Source organism: Hippopotamus amphibius, chromosome 1 (genome assembly GCF_030028045.1).
Source record: "Hippopotamus amphibius kiboko isolate mHipAmp2 chromosome 1, mHipAmp2.hap2, whole genome shotgun sequence".
In the NCBI taxonomy this organism is placed as follows: domain Eukaryota; kingdom Metazoa; phylum Chordata; class Mammalia; order Artiodactyla; family Hippopotamidae; genus Hippopotamus; species Hippopotamus amphibius.
The window spans coordinates 22,322,865-22,343,134 of NC_080186.1; the positions used below are offsets into that span (position 1 = coordinate 22,322,865).

At 39.9% G+C, this 20,270-nt stretch overlaps 1 protein-coding gene across 13 annotated transcripts in view; it reads left to right on the plus strand.

Annotated features, from left to right (window-relative positions):
* Window positions 1-12,117, plus strand: part of GMEB1 (glucocorticoid modulatory element binding protein 1) — a 28,795-nt gene extending 16,678 nt beyond the window's left edge. For all 13 annotated transcript variants that reach the window (XM_057702615.1, XM_057702650.1, XM_057702680.1 and 10 more), the window contains 5 exons: window positions 2,061-2,218; window positions 3,819-3,950; window positions 5,261-5,398; window positions 8,626-8,748; window positions 11,284-12,117. In XM_057702615.1, coding sequence (XP_057558598.1) covers window positions 2,061-2,218; window positions 3,819-3,950; window positions 5,261-5,398; window positions 8,626-8,748; window positions 11,284-11,984 — 1,252 coding nt within the window. In that variant the 3' untranslated portion in view covers window positions 11,985-12,117. The remainder of the gene's footprint in view (window positions 1-2,060; window positions 2,219-3,818; window positions 3,951-5,260; window positions 5,399-8,625; window positions 8,749-11,283) is intronic.
* The last annotated feature ends 8,153 nt before the right edge of the window (window positions 12,118-20,270 follow it).

Below are 20,270 nucleotides of genomic sequence, written 5' to 3' on the forward strand. Positions count from 1 at the left end.
CATTGTACCATAGAAATAAACTTTATTTTATTTTTAAAAAATATTTATTTATTTTGGCTGCACCGGGTCTTAGTTGCGGCATGTGGGATCTTCGTTGAGGCATGTGGGCTTCTTAGTTGCGGCATGCATGTGGAATCTAGTTCCCTGAGCAGGGATGGAACCCAGACCCCCTGCATTGGGAGCGTGAAGTCTTAACCCCTGGACCACTAGGGAAGTCCCAGAAATAAACTTTAGAATGTAAAATATCCCCACCCTTATCTCTTTATGCAGCAAGTTTATCATTGTAACCGCCCCCCTCGCCCCCGTCGGTGAAATTAACATTAGTTGGTATTTCTTGAGCACTCACCTATTGATAGAAAATTTGAAAATGTGGTTAAGAATTAAAAGTTCCCTGGGACTTCCCTGGTGGTCCAGTGGTTAAGAATTCACCTGCCAGTGCAGGGGACGCGGGTTCAAGTCCTGGTCAGGGAACTAAGATCCCACATGCCACGAGGCAACTAAGCCCGCTAGCTCTAGAGCCCGCGCACCACAACTAGAGAGCCCACATGCTGCAGCTACTGAGACTGAGCCCTCTGGAGCCCACATGCAACAAGTAGAGAGAAGCCTGCACACAGCAACAAAAAATCCTGTGGGCCGCAGCTAAGACCTGATGCAAACCAAATAAATAAATAAATATTAAAAAAAAAAAGTTTCCCACAGAACATGTATCAAGAGCCTTAAAAACCTCTTACCTTTTGTCTTCAATTTTTTTTAAGGAATCTGTCTTAAGAAAAATCTGTAGTGCTTGTAGAGATTCAAGTATAAAGGGGTTCATTGCAACATAATTTATGATGGTGTAAATTAAAGTCTGCTTTAATATACAATCAAGGTGTATCTAAATTATGGCTCATCTAAATATGTATGAGTTTATACTATGGGGTGTTATGTGGTCTTTAAAGTATTTCTAGAGAGTTTTTACATTGAAAAATGCTTATGATGTAAGGAAGAAAACAAAATGTAATATCAATTAATTTAGTTGTTTTAGAAAACACATATGTAAGTAAATTTAATAGAAGACAGTATGCTAAAATATTGACATAATCTCTGTGTTGGGGGATTTTTTTTAAAGAACAGTTGTTTTCTTTGTAGTTTTCTGTATTTTCCACAGAAAATGTTAATTTTTTTCTTAACATATTTTTATAGTCGGAGGCATAGTTAAAAAAAATTCATTCCAGATGATTTGTATGCATTAATCAGTAGTTGAATGAAATTTGGGATGAATACCTTTAACTCTTTTTCTGTTATACTTGGCTTGTTTTATTTGTCCAGAAAAACAAGTGTATGCCAACTTTTCCCAAATGGAAAAGACTCAGAGTGCCTAAAAAGTCTTTAGTGAAAGCCAAGTAACATTATAACATAGAGTTTACTATAATTAAAATACCTCATGGTTTTGCTCATGGTCTATAATAACAACGTCTTGTGAATCTAGTTATAAGGACATTTTATAGTAGGGGTTTAGTATAATCAACTTTGCTCTGTATTTATAGGAGAGTTATCTCTCTCTTTTTTTTTTTGAAGAAAAGAAATGTGCTGAGGTTTTATGTCTCCAGAAGTGGCAACAGATCTTGCCGGTCTACAAGTACTAATACATCAGAATCTAATCACAAAATTCTAATCTCCCTCTGGCATTTCTCAGTTGTGCTGAGATATGAGTTAGTCTTTTCCCTTTTGGGTTTGGTTTCAGTGAGATTCTGTGGGGAAATGTAGCTATTGTCAGGAGTATACATCTAAAACTTAGTGATAACAGGAAATAAAAGAGAGTACTCATAATGAGTAGACTAGGGAGGGAAGAGGAGTACTTGTAAATGTGGGCAGGACCAATGAACATTTTATAGCCCCAATTAGAATTTTTGCAACCTAATGACAATACTATTAGGTTTCACTAATAGTGTTAAATTTCCCTGAGTCCCTTCTGTACTATTTCACTAATAGTACAGAAGGGACTCAGCAACTTTGTCTCTACTTGTTCCCTCAAGATGAAGTGCAGGCTCAACTGGTACTTCTTGTCTCTCTTTGCACAGGAAAATGATGGACTCCGGACAGATTGATTTTTACCAACATGACAAGGTTTGCTCCAATACCTGCAGAAGCACCAAATTTGATCTTCTGATCAGCAGTGCAAGAGCTCCAGTGCCAGGACAGCAGACAAGTGTGGTGCAGACACCCACTTCGGCCGATGGTAGGGGGTAGGAAACCACCTGAAAACCCACTGTGTTTTTCAGTAGCACTTTTCCCCTCATTTCTCCTTTGTGTTTCTTAATTTCAGTTCTTGAGAGCGTTAATGTCAGGTGTGGTAATCTTGGGTCCATGTTTTAGAAAGAACTCTCTTTTGTTTTCTCCCAAATGATTCCTTTTGGCCAGGCTTCCTTCTTTGTTTCTTTATGCATGGTAAACATTAGAAAGGTGATTCGTATAATGCTTATTTAACAGCCTCACTTTGGTGCCACTTGGCATATCTTTGGTATTAGATTGTTTTGAAAATCCTTTGTTCTTCTAGTGGTCAAGGCAGGCGGGTGGATTAGAACGATGAATAGTTTTCAGCTGTTGAACTGAGAGGTATCAAAGATAGTGTGTCATTGGCTGGGCTGGACTCTGGAGAATCTGCTGTAAGGATCAAAGAGCTCTGTCTGGAAGGAAAGCAGATAAACAAGCTGAGGCTTCTTCACAAATGAGATGGGGTGGGCACACACTTAAGCAGTATTGTTGAGTTTGGGACGAGGGCTCTCGAGGAAAGATATAGCCATGTGAGGTTATTATTAAGGATTTAGTTCAGCTGGAGACAGCACAGCTAAAATTCTTAGAATATGTCTAAACTACTTCCAGGAGACTTATAAATATGCCTGACAGAGACACAAGAACGCTAAAGGATGTAAGGGAAGTACTGTGCTTTAAAAATGACTTCTTGAGGTTTCTTTTGGTCGTTCCTAATGTTCTGTGAGTAACCACTGGGTGCGTAGAAGCCAAATCTCTTGGAACCTAAGTTCCTTTCAGGAAAGTGTGAAATATCTAGCAGTTTGAATATTCGGTAGTGTGACACTTTCACTTGAAAAGTGAAAAATGCTGTGAAATTATCTACTTCCTTTTTATTTTGCCAAAACTTCTTTACTTTTCATCCATATTGATTTTACTTGTTTGCTTGATTATTGATATCCTCCAGTGTGGAGAGTCCACACTTGTCTATATTTCTGTCTGGATCAGTTTGATTTTTCTCAATTCTCTTTGTTTAATATAAATTGATAGCAATAGTTTTTTCCTCTGTGAATCTGCTATTCATGGATCTCTTACCTGATTTATTTTGGTCTCATTTCTCTTGTTTTCTCTTAGGTAGCCTGATAAATAAGTTATAGCAACTTCATATATTCTAGATGGTTAGTATCAAGCATGCTTATAGTAGGGCTCTTGACTAAGCACCGTAAGTTATTTCAAGTCCTCCTTATCCTCACTAAGTCTGGGGCCTGCAGCCTGGCAATCATGCTCACCTTCCGTCTCTTTCAAAAACATAACTGCTCAGAAAGCACATTGCTCTTTTGTGATTTTTATAAGTTATCTTTCACTTTCTATTCAGAGTAAGAAGAAAGCGTTTTCTTTTGCAAGGCAGGTTTTCTTTAGGAAATCCAATATTCATCCTGGCTTACCTAGGATTCTAGTTTTTAATATAGGGACCTGCAGGCAAAAGGCCAGAAAGTTAATAACAGGATCTCTTTGGCTGTCTGAGATAGAGGATAGCTGTGACTTTTTCATAAAATTCACTGGCCTTCCCTCTAATGGACTGCTTTTAGGTAGCATCACACAGATTGCCATTTCAGAAGAGAGCATGGAAGAGGCAGGGCTGGAATGGAACTCAGCTCTCACTGCTGCTGTCACCATGGCCACAGAGGAGGGTGTGAAGAAAGACTCAGAGGAAATTTCAGGTACTTTCTATGGGGCTCAGATTTCTTGTAAGGTTTTGTGACTTTTATCACCATTATGATTATGGACACAGAAGCCCTCTTCATTACTTGTGCTGGTTTTTCTTATGCATATTAATACTAATGATAGCTGCAAACATCTTATTTTAATCCAAGCAATAGCTCTGCAAAGTCAGATTTTATGAAGAAATTGAGATTCAGAAAGGTTCAGCACCTTGCCTAAGACCAGTCATACAACTAATTAGTGTTAGAGCTGAATTCAGCTGTTTAACTATGGAGTCCATGCTGTTTATCCTGTCACACTGACTCCAACTTTGACACATTTGTTAGATAAACCAAGCTGCAAGATGTTACAAGAAAAAGTAGGTAGCAGGTGGTGTAGAGGATGGTGATTAATGATGATTCACTTAGAGGGGACAGGAGAAGCTTTATATCATCCTTCATTCATTAATTCATTTCACAAATATTTATTGCTGCCTGTTTTTAGCTGGCAGTGTTGCTAGATCTAGATAGATGAAAAAACATAGCCTCTGCCCTCAGGGAGCTTATAACCCCACCCATTCAACTGTCTTGTTTTTTTTTTAAATTATTTATTTATTTGGCGGTGCTGAGTCTTAGCTGCAGCACGCAGGATCTTTTTTGCGACGTGCATGCTCTTAGCTGCGGCATGCATGCAGGATCTAGTTCCCTGACCAGTAATTGAACATGGGTCCCCTGCATTGGGATCAGTCTTACCCATTGGACCACCAGGGAAGTCCTTTTATTTTGTTTTTTTAAATGTAGGGTTAGAGGGAGTATATCTTTAACATAATTTAATTTCTTTATTACTTAACTTTTAAAATATATATTATTTAATTTTAAATTTAATTATTTAAATAAATATTTTAGTATTTATTTAATATTTAATTTAATATTTTTATGGGAGGAAGATACCTGTTCCCTGTAGCCAGAGGCACGACAAATTGAGGCAATTATCACAAGTCCCTATTTGGAGTCTGCAGAGTCCAAATAATTAGGTACCAACTCAGGGAGGCAGCTAGTGTTCCAAAAGCTTCTTTTCTTTTCCCAGAAATGGCCCAATAAGAAATCATTTCAAGGGGGATTCCCTGGTGGCCTAGTGATTAGGATTCTGGGCTTTCACTGCTATGGCCTGGATTCAATCCCTGATCAGGGAACTGAGATCCCAGGAGCCTCGCAGCACGGGAAAAAAAATCATTCTGGATTGAAATAATTTTGAATTTAGCATTGTAAAGATATGCCTAAGTATGTGTAGCATCCCTTGTTTACCCTCTGTCTTATCCCTCTTTTGCCAGAGGACACTTTGATGTTCTGGAAAGGAATAGCTGATGTAGGACTGATGGAAGAGGTTGTCTGCAATATACAGAAGGAAATAGAGGAGCTACTCAGGGGAGTTCAGCAACGGCTCATCCAGGCTCCCTTCCAGGTCACAGGTAAACACACTAATCGTAACAATAGTGGCCATTGTAGGCAGATCTCATTAGCCTCATGAAACACAGAAGTATAGGTATTATTATCCTCATTGTACAGACTAGGAAACTAAGTCTCATAAAAAGTTACTATCCGAAGTTCATAACTAGGTTTCTTTGTTTTTTGTTTTTGAATTGTAAAATATTATTTTTTTAAATTGAGGTATAGTTGATTTATAATATTGTGTTAGTTTCAGGTGTATAGCAAAGTGATTCAGTTATGTATATATGTATTTTTTCAGATTCTTTCCCATTATAGGTTATTAGAAGATATTGAATATAGTTCCCTATGCTATACAGTAGATCCTCATTGCTTTTGTATTTCATGTATAGTAGTGTGTATCTGTGAATCCCATATTCATAATTTATCCCTCCCCCACTTCCCCTCTGGTAACCATAAGTTTGTTTTCTATGTCTGTGAGTCTGTTTCTGTTTTGTAAATAAATTTACTTGTATTATCTTTTGATTCACATGTAAGTGATATTATATAATATTTGTCTTTCTCTGACTTACTTCACTTAGTGTGTTATTGTCTAGGTCCATTCATGTTGCTGCAAAAGGCAATATTTCATTCTTTTCTTTGGCTAAGTAATATTCCATTGGATATATGTACCACATCTTCTTTATCCATTCATCTGTTGATGGACATTTAGGTTGCTTCCATGTCTTGGTTATTGTAAATTGTAAATTACTGCTATAAACATTGGAGTGCATGTATCTTTTCAAATTAGAGTTTTCATCTTTTCTGGATATATGCCCAGGAGTGGGATTGCTGGATCTATATGGTAGCTCTGTTTTTAGCATATCTAGGTTTTGAACTCAGGTCTGGCATTGCTTTTTCCACCAGTAATTTTTACCTTTGTAAATGGTGCCAGAAAGCAAGCTCTCTCTTTCCGTCTCTCAATATAGATATAAATAGATACATCAGTCTGAAAATTGGAGAAATCTACCTGGTTTTAGACAATTCTCATATTGTTAGTTTAAGGCTTCTAGAACTATTGTGTGCACTTATAGCTGTTTCTGAATACTTACAGGGTACTTGCTGTTGTGCACAGTGTAAAAGGATGTTTTAATCATCTGGTACAAAAGGGATCGTGATGAGATCTCATAAGCTTTGTGTGTTTAGTGAGTTCTTACTTAGATTTGTTAGATGTGTCTTATTACCTCTTTATACATTATGCAAATACACTTAAACTTTACAGCAAAATCTTTTTTTACATGTTTGGAGTTTTTTTTTTTAAAGGCAAATAATATAGAAAACAGGTAACTATTTTAGACAGGGTGATCAAGGAAGCCCCCTCTAAGGAGATGGCATTTGAGTAGAGACCTGAATTGAAGGAGCTAGCCATGTGACAAGCTGAGAGAAGCAATATTCCAGGCAGAGGGAACAAAGAGCTTGAAGTGACAATGAATCTGGTGGGTTCAAAGAATTGTTTTCTTTCCTTTTCTTTTTTTTCTTTTTGGGTTCAAAGAATTAGAGAAGTGCTGATGTGGCTCCAGTGGACTAAGTTCATGGAGAGAATGATAGGTGATGAGGTTGGACAGAAACAGAGGGGACAGTTTAGATAAGCTTTGGTCAGAACTTTGGGTTTTATTTTAAGGTGATGGTAAAGCCATCATAGTGATTTTGAGCAGGGGAGTGAAGTGATCAGATTTATTTATATTTTTAAAAGATCACTGTGGTTGCTGTGGGGAGAATGGATTGTATCGGGCAAGAGTAGAAACAAGAAGACCAGTTGGGAGCTCTTGAAGGAATTAGTTTGGGCAGGATGTGATGGTAGTGTGGATAGAGTGGCTAGTGGTAGACCTGGGAAGAAGTGATCATATTGCGGATCTTGCTGATGGGTGGAATGTAGGGTGAAAAAGAAAGAAAGAAATCCAGGATGATTTATATATTTTTGTTCTGAGCTGTGAGTGGTGGTAAAATTTCCTGAGATGAAGACCACTGGGAGAGGAAATCAAAATTGGTTTTTGACTTGTTAAATTGAGATGCTTCCCCCCCCCCAAATTTTATTTATTTATTTATTTATTTATTTATTTATTTATTTATTTATTGGCTGTGTTGGGTCTTCATTGCTGCATGCGAGCTTTTCTAGTTGCATCGAGCAGGGATTATTCTTCATTGCGGTGCGTGAGTTTCTCATTGTGGTGGCATCTCTTGCTGTGGAGCATGGGCTCTAGGCACTCAAGCTTTAGTAGTTGCAGCATGCAGGCTCAGTAGTTTTGGCTCACGGGCTCTAGAGCACAGGCTCAGTAATTGTGGCGTATGGGCTTAGTTGCTCCACGGCATGTGGGGTCCTCCCAGACCAGGGCTTGAACCCATGTCCCCTACATTGGCAGGTGGATTCTTAACCACTGTACCACCAGGGAAAGAGGTCTGGGCTGGAGGTCTACATGTGGAACTTCTTAGCATGTACGTGATATTTAAAACCATGAAACTGGATGAGATGACTGTGGAAGAGAGTTGTAGGTGTAGAAGTGGTCTGAGTTAAGGAAGTAATGACCAGTTACTGACAGCTCTTTCAAGGAGTTTTGTTTAAAGGGGAACAGAGGGACTTCCCCTGGAGGTCCAGTGGTTAAGTCTCTCTGCTTCCACTGTAGGGGGCATGGGTTCGTTCCCTGGTTGGGGAACTAAGATTCTACATGCCGTGTAGTGTGGCCAAAAAATAAAAGTAAATTAAAAAGAAATAATAATAAAGGGGAACAGAGATAATACTATTAATAGTAATAGTGCATGTCAGTTCCCATGTTTGGCACTTAAAATATGATTATTTCTAAATCTTCATACCTATCTTGCCGAGTAAGTATTATTAGTCCCATTTGCTTCAGATGAGAAAACTGAGGAGTGAAATGACTTACCCAAGGTCACACAGATAGGAAACATCAAAACCAAGGTTCACACTTAGCTCTGTCTAGTAGAATGACCGTGTTTGCTAAACCAAGTCAGAACCTGTAACCAGAGGCAAGATTTTTTCCTTTTTTATTTTGTATTTATTTATATGGAAAGATGTATAAAGATATAACAATTAAATAAAAGTTAGTTACACGTGTGATAAATCTTTGTTAAAAATTTTTGGAAATGCAATTAGTAGTCTAATTTCTGGATTGTTTTATATTTATAAGCAGCAAAATAGGGAGCTGGTGGAACATTTCTGTTTTAACTGGACAGACATGTCTTTTGTTTTAAATAGATGCTGCTGTTCTCAACAATGTAGCACATACATTTGGCCTAATGGACACAGTCAAGAAGGTTTTGGACAACAGAAGGAACCAAGTAGAGCAGGGAGAAGAGCAGTTTCTCTATACTCTTACCGGTATGTATGACTTCTCTCTTTTCTTAGGTGGTATTATACAAATATCCTTGAGTCTTGCCATTTCTTTGTGGACCTCTGTTGGGACTGGACTGGCTTGCTTCTTTCTTTCCTTCCTTCTCTCTTGTTTCGTCCTTCTCTCTCTGTCTCTCTTTTTGTCTCTCTCTTTCTTTCTTTCTTTCAATTCATATAGTATCAGGTCTGGCTTTTTCTTTGTAATACAGTCCCAGGTGAGGTGGAGTGGTAGGAAGCAGAGGAAGCACAAAGGAAAAGAAAGCCAGCAACGTGGTCCTCCTTTTATATCTTTGGAGGATTAAGATGTCTGCCAGGTCACTTCATTAATCCAGTAATATAAGTGGCAGAAGGAAAAATTGGCCTTTGTCCTTTTTACATTATTAATACTGAGTCTTTTGATAGATATACATTTAGCACTTTAATTATTTTGGTAATCAGAAATTATGAGCACATAAATAATTTAACTTATTAAAAAAAGTACTTGTGCTGGTCTCCAAGCTAGATTTTAGAAATAAAATGTTGAATAAGGTAGCCTCAGTCTCTTGAGGGCTTTCAAGGAACTCAAGGGAAAGCAGACTTAGTAGTCACTTTTGTAACAGAGGCATATAACAGGTATGGTGGTGGAACGAAGGGAGTTATTTGTACCCAGAAAAGAATCAAGAGATGCTTTTGGAGGAGGTAAAGCAGGTGAGAGATATAAAACTAGTGAGAGGTATGGGTTACAGTCTTAAATGGTGTAGGATGCGCTATAGTCAGTCATGAAGATGAAAGGCAAGAAAGATCATCTGGTAAGAGAAGAGCAGTTTAGGTTGTTTTAAACTTATCTTTATGCCCAGTATATATTTTAAGTTCAGTTTACCAAGTATTCTGAGAAATGCCCTTTTTCTCATTTGATCTTTCTAGAAATATTATAGGCTGTTATCCTTATTTTACAGATAACCCAGTAGAGGCACAGAGAGGATAAATGATTTGCCTGGGACCACATCACTCCTTGACAGTGAAGCCCAGAGTAGAACTGTCTTCTTATTCATAGTGCAGTGCTATCTTCCACCTTGAAACTTTACATCATCTTAAAAGTGGTTTTTGTTAGAAATGTAGGCTTCTAGTTCCTTGTCCATATTATTTTAGTTATAACCACAGTATACATAAAGTTGTGTTTTCTGCTTTTTTCACTATGATATACGAATATTTTTCCAAGTTGCTACAGAGTATTTTACCTAGACATTTCTTCTAGGGATGAATTTAAGTTTTCAAAATTTTCTTCAGTAGCTTATTTTGTTGCAGTGAATATGAATATATTGTATCAATATAACTTTTCTTCTTATGTTCTTTTAAAGCTACTTCACAGGACTAAGCTTGTGCTTAAATGGTATCGATAATTTGTTTATGGAGTCTTGTGACCTGTTGTCAAATTTCCAAGAAGATTATACCAATTTATGTCACAAGTTTGAGGTCACCAACATTGGGCATTGTTTTTTATAATATACTCTGATTTCACTTTTTAAAAATTATAGATTTGGTATCTTGTTTAGGTTCACATTTCTTTGATTACTACTGAAGATGGAAAACATGCAGTATCTTATAACCTGAAAAGGCAATGTTTTAAAGTTTTTGAATGTGTTCCTTATCACTACCTACTCCTTTTATTGCAAGCAGGGAATTCACTTGCTCTGGGTGTGCCACGGGGAGCAAAGTGCTCTGTGGGTGTAACTGCTTATTTATTGGATGCTTATCAGGTGCTAAGCAGTAGAGAAGTTCTGGCGTAAAACTGGACTCGCCAGTGGTCATCAAGGTTGGATTGGACCCTTGGGAGAGGGATAGTGATAGGTGTATTGGGGTGGAAAAGCCACCAAGTTGACTATCAGAAAACTTTTGTTTCGGCCCATGCTCTGTGACCTTAAGTAAGTCACTGTACTTCTCTGGATCTCTGTCAAAATGAATATGTTAGAACTCTTAAGACCTCCTTCAGTTCTGTAATTCTTAGGGGCCTCCTCTATAACTTTTTGTAGACTTCTCTGAGTGCTAATGGTAAACTAAACCCATCTGCACCACCAACAAGTGATCCTGCCTTGAAGGACAGTTTGGAAATCACTGTTTTTCAGAGTGGCCATTGTTGCTCCTTTGTGGGTCCGTGACAGTTGCAAAGGGATTGTGCAGATGTTATTTTCATCTGTAGATCCAGACAGGGCATATATAAGCTGCTAGATCAACTGGAGACTTCTTTGGTTTGCATTTTGGTGACAGATGACAAAATGCCACAGGAGCGTCTAGAGTTGAGCTATAGTAGGATCACATCATGAAAAGATTCTGAATTATTGACCTGTGTATAATCACACAATGAAATGTAATAACTGGAGGGATTTTAAAGATCATCCAATCTAGTTTCTTCTTGAAAACAATGAAATGACTTGCCTGAGGCTACACAGTAGCAAAACCAGGACAAGACCCCAGGGCTGCTCACTCCCGGTTTACTGTTCCCAAGATTATACTTCTCTCCACACAAAGTCTGTCTTTTTTCCATAGACTTGGAACGCCAGTTGGAAGAGCAGAAGAAGCAAGCTCAGGATCACAGGCTGAAATCCCAGACGGTTCAAAATGTGGTACTGATGCCCGTGAGCACTCCTAAGCCTCCCAAAAGGCCCCGGCTCCAGCGGCCAGCCTCCACCACCGTCCTGAGCCCTTCTCCTCCTGTCCAGCAGCCTCAGTTCACAGTCATCTCACCCATCACCATCACCCCAGTGGGTCAGTCATTTTCCATGGGCAATATTCCAGTGGCCACCCTCAGCCAGGGCTCCAGTCCTGTGACTGTCCACACACTGCCTTCTGGCCCTCAGCTCTTCCGTTATGCCACAGTGGTCTCCTCTGCCAAGAGCAGCTCACCAGACACAGTGACCATCCACCCTTCATCCAGCTTGGCGCTGCTAAGCTCCACCGCCATGCAGGATGGCAGTACCCTGGGCAACATGACCACCATGGTGAGCCCCGTGGAGCTGGTGGCCATGGAATCTGGCCTGACCTCAGCCATCCAGGCTGTTGAAAGCACCTCAGAGGATGGGCAGACCATCATTGAGATTGACCCAGCCCCAGACCCAGAGGCTGAGGATGCTGAGGGCAAAGCAGTCATTTTGGAGACAGAACTGAGGACTGAGGAGAAAGTCGTGGCTGAGATGGAAGAACACCAGCATCAGGTCCACAATGTGGAGATTGTGGTCTTAGAGGATTAACTGGGGGTCTCGGGGCCAGGAGATATGTTTTGGTTTGGAATTTTAATTATTTGTTTATTTTTATCATTGTCCCACTCATTTCCACATAGGATCCTTTTTTTTAAAAAAACAAAATCTTGTTGTTGTAACTGAACATGTTGGGTCCCTTCCACCCCCCGCATTGAAAAATGGACAAAACAAGCTGCCCTTCTGGAAGTTGAGAGTAGGTCACTCAATGTCCTAATCCTCTCACACCAAGAAAGTTATTTCTTTTAGGGGAGGCATCAAGATAACCCTATCCAGAAAGCCCTTTCCAGGCTAGTCTGTCTGTGTACGTATGTGGTTTTATTCTCATAAAGGTGCATTGACCAAACCAGGGAACACAGATCTGACCCTGGAAGGCAACCCACTCATACGCGGATGCAGAAGGATAGTTTATTTTGTATCCTGGAAGGAGCCCTCAGAGGCCAATGCAAAACTCTGAAACAAAAGTAAGTTGAACTGTGCTTGGAGGGGAAGGTAGCATACCAGCAGCAGCTTAAAAAGGGAAGTGCTTTGGCCAGGATGGGGCAAGGAAATTATCTTACTTCCAGACGTGCAACTGATGGCTCTTGATATCTCTGAGGGTTACCACCATCAGTCCCATTTTGAGGCAAGGCCAGTGTTAAGCGGAAGGGTACATTTCCACTGAGCAAGTGGCATCAGGGGCCTGCGGCTTGGCAGAAATAGAAGTCCAGAGATGTCACAGCTGTGCTTTGGGGTTCAGGCTCACCTTGCCCCCCACTTTGTCGAAGCACTTATCCTCCTAGTCTATTCATTTGCAAACTGTGTGATGTGTAAATTGCTCTGGTTCTTGGACTGTGGCTGTTCTGGGGGTGGGGCTCCAAGGCCATATTTTCATTGCATGACTCCAGGAGCAGGAGAGTTCCTCATCCAGACCAGCAGCCCTTTTTTGTGGGGCCTGTTTTTGGCTTTGGAACCAAAAGCAGCCATTCATTTGGTGCTTCCTCTTGTTCTACCCTCCATCCCTCAATGGTTTATGGCATCTGTCTCTTGGATCCCACGCTCTTCAGCTTTTTGGCTGATTCAGAGAACAGTGACAGGTGCCTGCCTGCCTTCATCCCCTTTTAGATTCATTTATACCATTTATTCCACAGATGTTTCTGTGAGATGTTGAGCTCATAAAAAACCTTAGGTTTGGCAGAAAAGACTCAACACCCCAGCCTATCCTGAGGCACCGAGTAGATGTCTCATCCTGAGCAAGCTGGGCTCCCTGGGAAAGAAGCATTGTCTGCAACATTATATTATAGGAAATGTACCAGAAATGTAATAATAATGTCTTGGGGGGGGGGTATTTTGTTTTCTTCTCTTTTTTTTAATGTTTTTGTATATTTAGAGCTAGACCCATTTTCCGTGCTGTGATTCCTTCTCTTTGACCATCTTCAGTGTTTGGGGCAAGAGTGGACCCTGTTTTTTATTTCTTTGATTGCGTTGTTTACTGCACTAGGAAAAATATAGGGAAACTGCAGACAATTTAAAAGAAAAAAATAGGTCAAAAAAGAAAGCACACACCTTAGGAGTGCGAGGGTTTCTTTTTTAATTAAAAAGAAAACTTTGACCTGTAGTTTCCTTTTTTTTAAATTTCTTTTTGAAGGCACCCACCCGAAGCCATGTTTCTTCCAACAGATGTTGGAGGCCCTGTTAAGCAAGTGAAAAACTGTTTCCTGCCATCCCTTCGATAGCTGTGTATAGCTAGAGAAGCCCTCTTACTTGGAAGAGTCAGTCTTAAAAACCTTAAGGGTGAGATTTCTGAACCCCATACAGTTGTGGTTTTCAGCTTTAATATTGTCTGGGGTTTTTTTTTTTTTTTCTTTTAAAAATATTTAATAGACATAGCAATCAGTTTAGAACAGACCTTTGGCCCTTTATATATCTTTAGTGAGGGAAGTGGCTTTTATTTCTTGCTTCTTTAGGTTTTCTGTTGGTACATAAACAAAAAATTTCTGCCTAAGCCTAAAACTACTACTTGAACCTAGAAAGGCACATGCCATCCCTATTGTGGTTTTTAGGGACACTTTTATCTTTCCCAGAGACAAAGGGCTCAACTCAGGACAGGAGGAGCCCTGGAGAACACCTGCATGCTAGCTCAGGTTCCTCTTCTTTCCTCCATCAGAGCTGTTGGTAGTGTTTTAAAGTAGTGTGAGCGTCACGCTTCCAAAGTCAAGAGATTGTCTCCTAAAGACAGAGCCTCTTTACTTTCACTATCAGAATATCCCAGCTGGTGGAAATACATGAGCTTTGTTGTTTTCCTGATCTTCCAATAGCCTGTCATTATTGCTAGAGGCTATGCACCCGTTGTTGAGTGTGGGTTTCCTCAGAGCCCTGGTCTAGATGATCTCAGATGGGATGAGACACATGCAAGCCACTGGTATGTACACAAGCAGTGGCAATGAATCATTCCTCAGGCTGAGTTGGCAGTAGCCATCTAATCTTTCTGTTCATTCATTAAATAAACATTTGTAAGTACCATCTATGTGCCAGGCTTTGTGCTAGGCACTGGCAGTACAGAGATGAAGGCTCAGTCCATGCACTCAAGGGATTCATTCCCCAGAGGTTGTCTGGAGTTAAGAACTATATTTCAATGTAATAATTGGTTTCCTTTGTAACCCTATGTATTTTATTTCATGCATTGGTAAACATTGTTCTGAGCATTGGTCCATAGGTTTCAGAAGGTTATACAAAATGGTTAAGCCTTCCTCTAGTGAGATTCTGAAACAAATCATCATATTAGGGTAAGTGCAGTGATAAAACTATTGGCTGGGAGAAGGCAGAACAAAGGGTCAAGCATCTAACCCAGCTTGGAGGCAGGAATCAGCAAATATGGGAGTACTTCCTGGAGAAGATGTACACCTAACCTGATTTAGGAGACCATTTTTGGCTACTTTTTTTGCATTCCATTTTCAAGTAGTTAGACTTATTTATACAAGAGGGGGAAAAGATCCTAAGTCTCTTGTTGCTTTTGCCTCCAGAGCTAGGCAGAATCAGGAACTCAGGCAGTCTCTCCTGAGAGCACCCCACAAGAGAAAGCCCAGTCATGTGTCAGTTTCTCTGAGTTTCCATCAGATGAATCCAGTGGGGGACTGGAGTTTAGCTGGTAGAAGGTAAATGCCCCAAACCTTGCTGCCATGTGGTTTCCACAAAGGCCTCAGAGTCAACTGTTTAGCTGTCTCGCCTTGGCCATGTCCCTGTCTGATCCCTGCCTTGCTCTCTTCCCCTTTTTAATTTCCAGGCTCCATTCCTACCCCCTCCCCAGATTAAAACAAAACTCCCTGTCCTTCCAAAGTTAAAAAGGGACACTAGACTTAAATATTTAAGATTTAAAGCTACTTCATGTGAAGTTTCTTTCATGTTTCTGTCCATATTTGGGAAGGAGGAGCAGAATTAATCCAATTACGTTGGAAATTAATATGCAGTTCAGGTGGTCTGACACCCTTCAGTGTTGGCATTTTAATCTGTTTCATGAAAGGCATTAAAGGTAAGTCTGTATAGTGGGAAGTACTGGTAACATTTGATGATAAAGAAGGTAAAATCAAGCATGAAATATGAAACTACTAGTTCATTGAGTCATAATTGGTCCACCACTACCAAGGAGGTAGAAAGGACAAAGAAAAGGTTGAATTCTCAAAATAGGCATGAGGTTGTGACTCACTTTGGGTAATACTCCTGAGGAATTAGTCCTCTCTGACACAAAAAAATCATTTTAGGCTAGCTCCTGCATTTTCAGTCAACTCACGTAGTACAGTTGATCACAGATCCCTCACACCTGGGATACCTCCTCCCTGGAAAATTCTTGTATACTTTGTAATGTACTACAATAACAACCAAGGTTGTTGCATTAAACAAGGGATTAGTTCTGCTAGATTGGAACTCTCCACCCCGGGAATTTCTCTTCTTAGACAGCCTTAATTTTGTCATTGCTAGGTTTTCTTCCCAATCCTGGAACACCTTTCTTCATCCTGAGCTATGCCGTTTCACTTCCTCTAGAAGGTTCTGCTTTCCTTGAACATCCTTATCATACTCCTACTTCTCTAGCCCTTGCTTTGGGGAACAAAATGTGACTTAGTTCCCAAATTCTGCCATGTTAGTAAGTCTACCTTTCTGCAATGTCAGTAACAACTCTTGAGACAATCATGTCTTTACAAGGAATCTCCAAGACCCAGACCTCAGCATACATCCCTAGACTGCAGTCTTCATTGCCTAGAACAGCCTTCTTAACTTCAGCCAAATCCCTGCATTGAAGCACTTTTGGGATGTGCTTGTAAGTTCCCCCAGAACACACAGATTCTAAAACCTATCTTTTACACCCGATTGATTCTCTGCCTATGGTCCGTGGCCCTGGTTAAGACATGCCTGTTTCCTGGATAAATTATTTCAGTCCAGTCTGATTTCTACTACCACTTCATAACTACCTGAAATTTCTGTTATGTCTTATGAGCCTCCCAACTTGAAGAATCCTAATGCCCTCTCAACCTAAAGTAGGACATACCCTACTTTGAAATCACCTCTGGGTTCTCCTCCTGCATCTATGGTTTCCAATCTTGTACCTTTACTAGTCGTTATGGCTTATGATATGGTATATATGGGTTGATTTTTTTAGTTTGAGAATAAGAGTGGACATCAGTATAGGATCACATATAAAGGTAAATGTGAGGCTGGGTAATGACTCAGAAGGAAAGATGGGTTCCTTATTGGGCTTTGTAGGAGCTTCTGTAAAATGGGGTGTAGGGGATGATACCTACATTTCAAAGTATAAGTTTTTTTTTAAAAAAGCTTCTCTGCTTTTTTTTTTTTTTTTTTTTTTGAAGAAATCTATGTATTGCAGAGCAAACTGGAAGCCCACAGCTCTGTTTCAGCCTTAAGATTTACTTTGGCCCACATTTTTGTTTCTTTTTTTTTTTTTTTTTAATTTATTATTTTTTTGGGGGGGTACACCAAGTTCAATCATCTGTTTTTATACACATCTCCCCATATTCCCTCCCTCCCTCGACTCTCTCCCCACCCTCCCTCGAGTCCCCCCCAGACATTTTTGTTTCATTTTAACTTTTTATTGAAGTAGAAATGCATACAGGAAAGTGCACAAATCACTGTACAATTTGATAAACTGAACACAGCCATGAAATCAGCTTTCAGATCAAGGGGTTAAAAAAAACAACAACCAGCACCTCACCCAGACAGGATAACCGCTATCTAGCTCTCTAACATCATATCTTAGCTTTACCTATTTTTGAACTCTTTAGGAACTGGCTTTTTTCTCTCAACATTACATTGTAAGATTCACTCATAATGTTGTATGAAGTGTAGTCGATTGCTTCCCTTTGCTGTGTAGACGGTTATTATTTACTATGCCACAGCTGATCCATTCTAAGAATAGGTGCTTGGGTAGCTTCCAGTTTGGGGCTATTATAAATAATGCCTGTGAACATTTTTTTTTTTTTTTTTTGCCCACATCGTGTGGCTTGCAGGATCTTAGTTCCCCGACCAGGGATTGAACCTGGGCCCCGGCAGAGAAAAACGCCAAACCCTAACCACTGGACCACCAGGGAATTCCCACCTCTGAACATTCTTGTACATGTGTTTTAACGAACATATATACACATTATGCCTACAACAGTTCACGTGAAAAATTCAAGATAAAGTTTTTCTTAAAAAACAAACAACAACAAAAAAACAACCCAGAAGATCTGATAAGACTGGGTCCACATTTCCTCACAGCGGCACCAGACTACAGCTGAGGCCTGTCTTAGGTGGGCCATGGCTTCTTCATGGACTCTGTCACTCCCTATTACAAACCCAGATCTACTTATTTTTGGTAGATTCAATAGTCTCAAGCACATTCTTCCCCCCAGATAACAGCAAAGTCTATTACCTCATTTCCTTCAAGTCTCTATTCACATGTTACTTTATCAGAGAGGACTTCCCTGACCACCCACCCTATGAAAAGTGGCAACTTCCTCCTCCACTATGCTTCCTATTTTGCTCCACCTTGCTTTATTTTTCTTTCTTTTACTTATCACCTGATATATATGTATTTTTTTCTCCCCCATCTAGAATGGAAGTTCTGTGAGAGCAGGGACTTTTCCCGTCTCTTAGTCACTGCTGTTTCTACAGTCCCTGGAACAGTGCCTGGCGTATAGCAGAAGCTGGATAGACATTTGATGCATGAATAATAATAATAACATTAATAGCCAATACTTATTGAAGGGTAACTATGTACCAAGCATTGTTCTAAACACTTTACATATGTTAATCCATTTGATCCTCACGACAGTCCTGTGTGGTGAATAGCATTATTTACTTCATTTTACAATGAGGAAACTAACATTTATATTCTACTCTATAAACAGTAGATACATTTGAAGCATTGTGTATGGATCAAATTTATTAAACAGAGTCTTTAAATGTACTAGAGAAGCTTGATACCTAAAAAGGAAACTTTCAACAAACCGTTTTATGATTTTATGATGTTTTGTTGATAACATGTTTAGCTGATCTTTAAGGTTGTTTTGTTTATACCATTTCTCCATAGTACTGGAGAGGGAGTAGTGAAGGCAGGGAACTTCCCTTTACCTGAGAAAGGATTTTAGAACCCAGATCACCCGTCCTGTCCATCAATCACAGGAAGGACTGATTTATCACTTTGTTAATGGTCCTATTTGAGATGATGCTGATGTCAGGGTCCCTGGTTAGAACTCCTTCATTTGTTTGCTAAGCTCCTACTGTGTAGAGCCCAACCCCATGTGCCTTGTTACACAGGGAACCTACTCCATAGAATGTTGATAATATTGTAAAGCCTTTGCCAACTGAGCAAAAAGATATTCCCCTGCTCCAGGAACAAAAATGGAACCACTATGGCTCAGAAATGCTAAGTTAACATTTCCATGACTGAGACATTCTGATTCGCCTTTCTGAGCAAACTGGACAGGGCTTCTTATATTCTTGCCTCTCATATTCTGTAGCTGCCACCCAAGGACTGAAAGGGAAGGATTTATCTATAAAGCATTGTCACAAATAGTTTATATGCACATTCATTGGTTTAACTGTTTTTTCTTGGCATAGACTTAAAATGGAACCCGTCCTTCCTGGGGCTCCCTGGCTTCATTTCCCCATGGCACTATCTCCAGAAATCTTGTTTACACTCCATTTTTCTCTCTGGTCTATTGTCTTAGATTGCGACTGTAAGCTGTTTCCTAGCGCAGTGCTGCTCAGACTCAGATCTCATGGATCAATAAAAGACAAGAAGAGAAAGGTCTTAGGAACCGACATGCGGTCCTTTTAAAATGTTATTTTATTTTTTTGGGCTGCATTGGCTCTTCGTTGCTGTGTGTGGGCTTTTCTCTAGTTGTGGCGAGTGGGGGCTACTCTTTGTTGTGGTGCACGGCCTTATCAGAGCAGTGGCTTCTCTTGCTGTGGAGCACAGGTTCTAGGCACACAGGCTTCAGTAGTTGCAGCACACAGGCTAAGTAGTTTTTGGCACAAAGGCCCTAGAGCACGTGGGCTTCAGTAGTTTCGGCATGTGGGCTCAGTAGTTATGGCACACGGGCTTAGTCGCTCGCTGGCATGTGGGATCTTCCCAGCCCAGGGATCGAACCTGTGTCCCCTGCATTGGCAGGTGGATTCTTAACCACTGCACCACCACGGAAGTCCCAGCATGGGGTTCTTTACATTATATTTTACCAAATAAGGATATTTTTAAAAATGGCTAATTTTTACTGGCATCATTTGAGAGGAAAGGGCATTTTCACATCAAAAAGGAAGGAGGGAAATAACCTCAGAATAAATAACAGTTCTACATTGAATAAGTTTAGCTTTATGAAAAGCTTATTATATTATCATTACCTTTCTTATTTCTTGGGGGACTGGTGAAAATTTCAGCTTTCACCATAGACTCTGAGTTGAAACTTAAAGGTGCCTTTCCTGCTGGCTTTTTCTTGGTTCTTGTTCTTCTCTGCCCTTAACAACATCTCCAACAGGGTCCCTTGTATATACACAGCTGCGAATTCCTAGTGTCCTTAGGCCACCTGGCCCAGCTGTAGGTCTTTTCTTCCTTTAGCCTTGTTCTCACGTTGCTCTTTTCAAAACTCCATTCAGCAAGTCATAAAACACACCTGCAAGTTAAAAGCCAACCATCAATTTATCTTGTGATTTCCACAGTGCCTTTCCTTTAACATTCAATTAAGCTAGTTAAATCTGCACATTTAACTTTTTAACACAAATGTTGGCCCCACCAGGTTTTCATTAATAAAATGA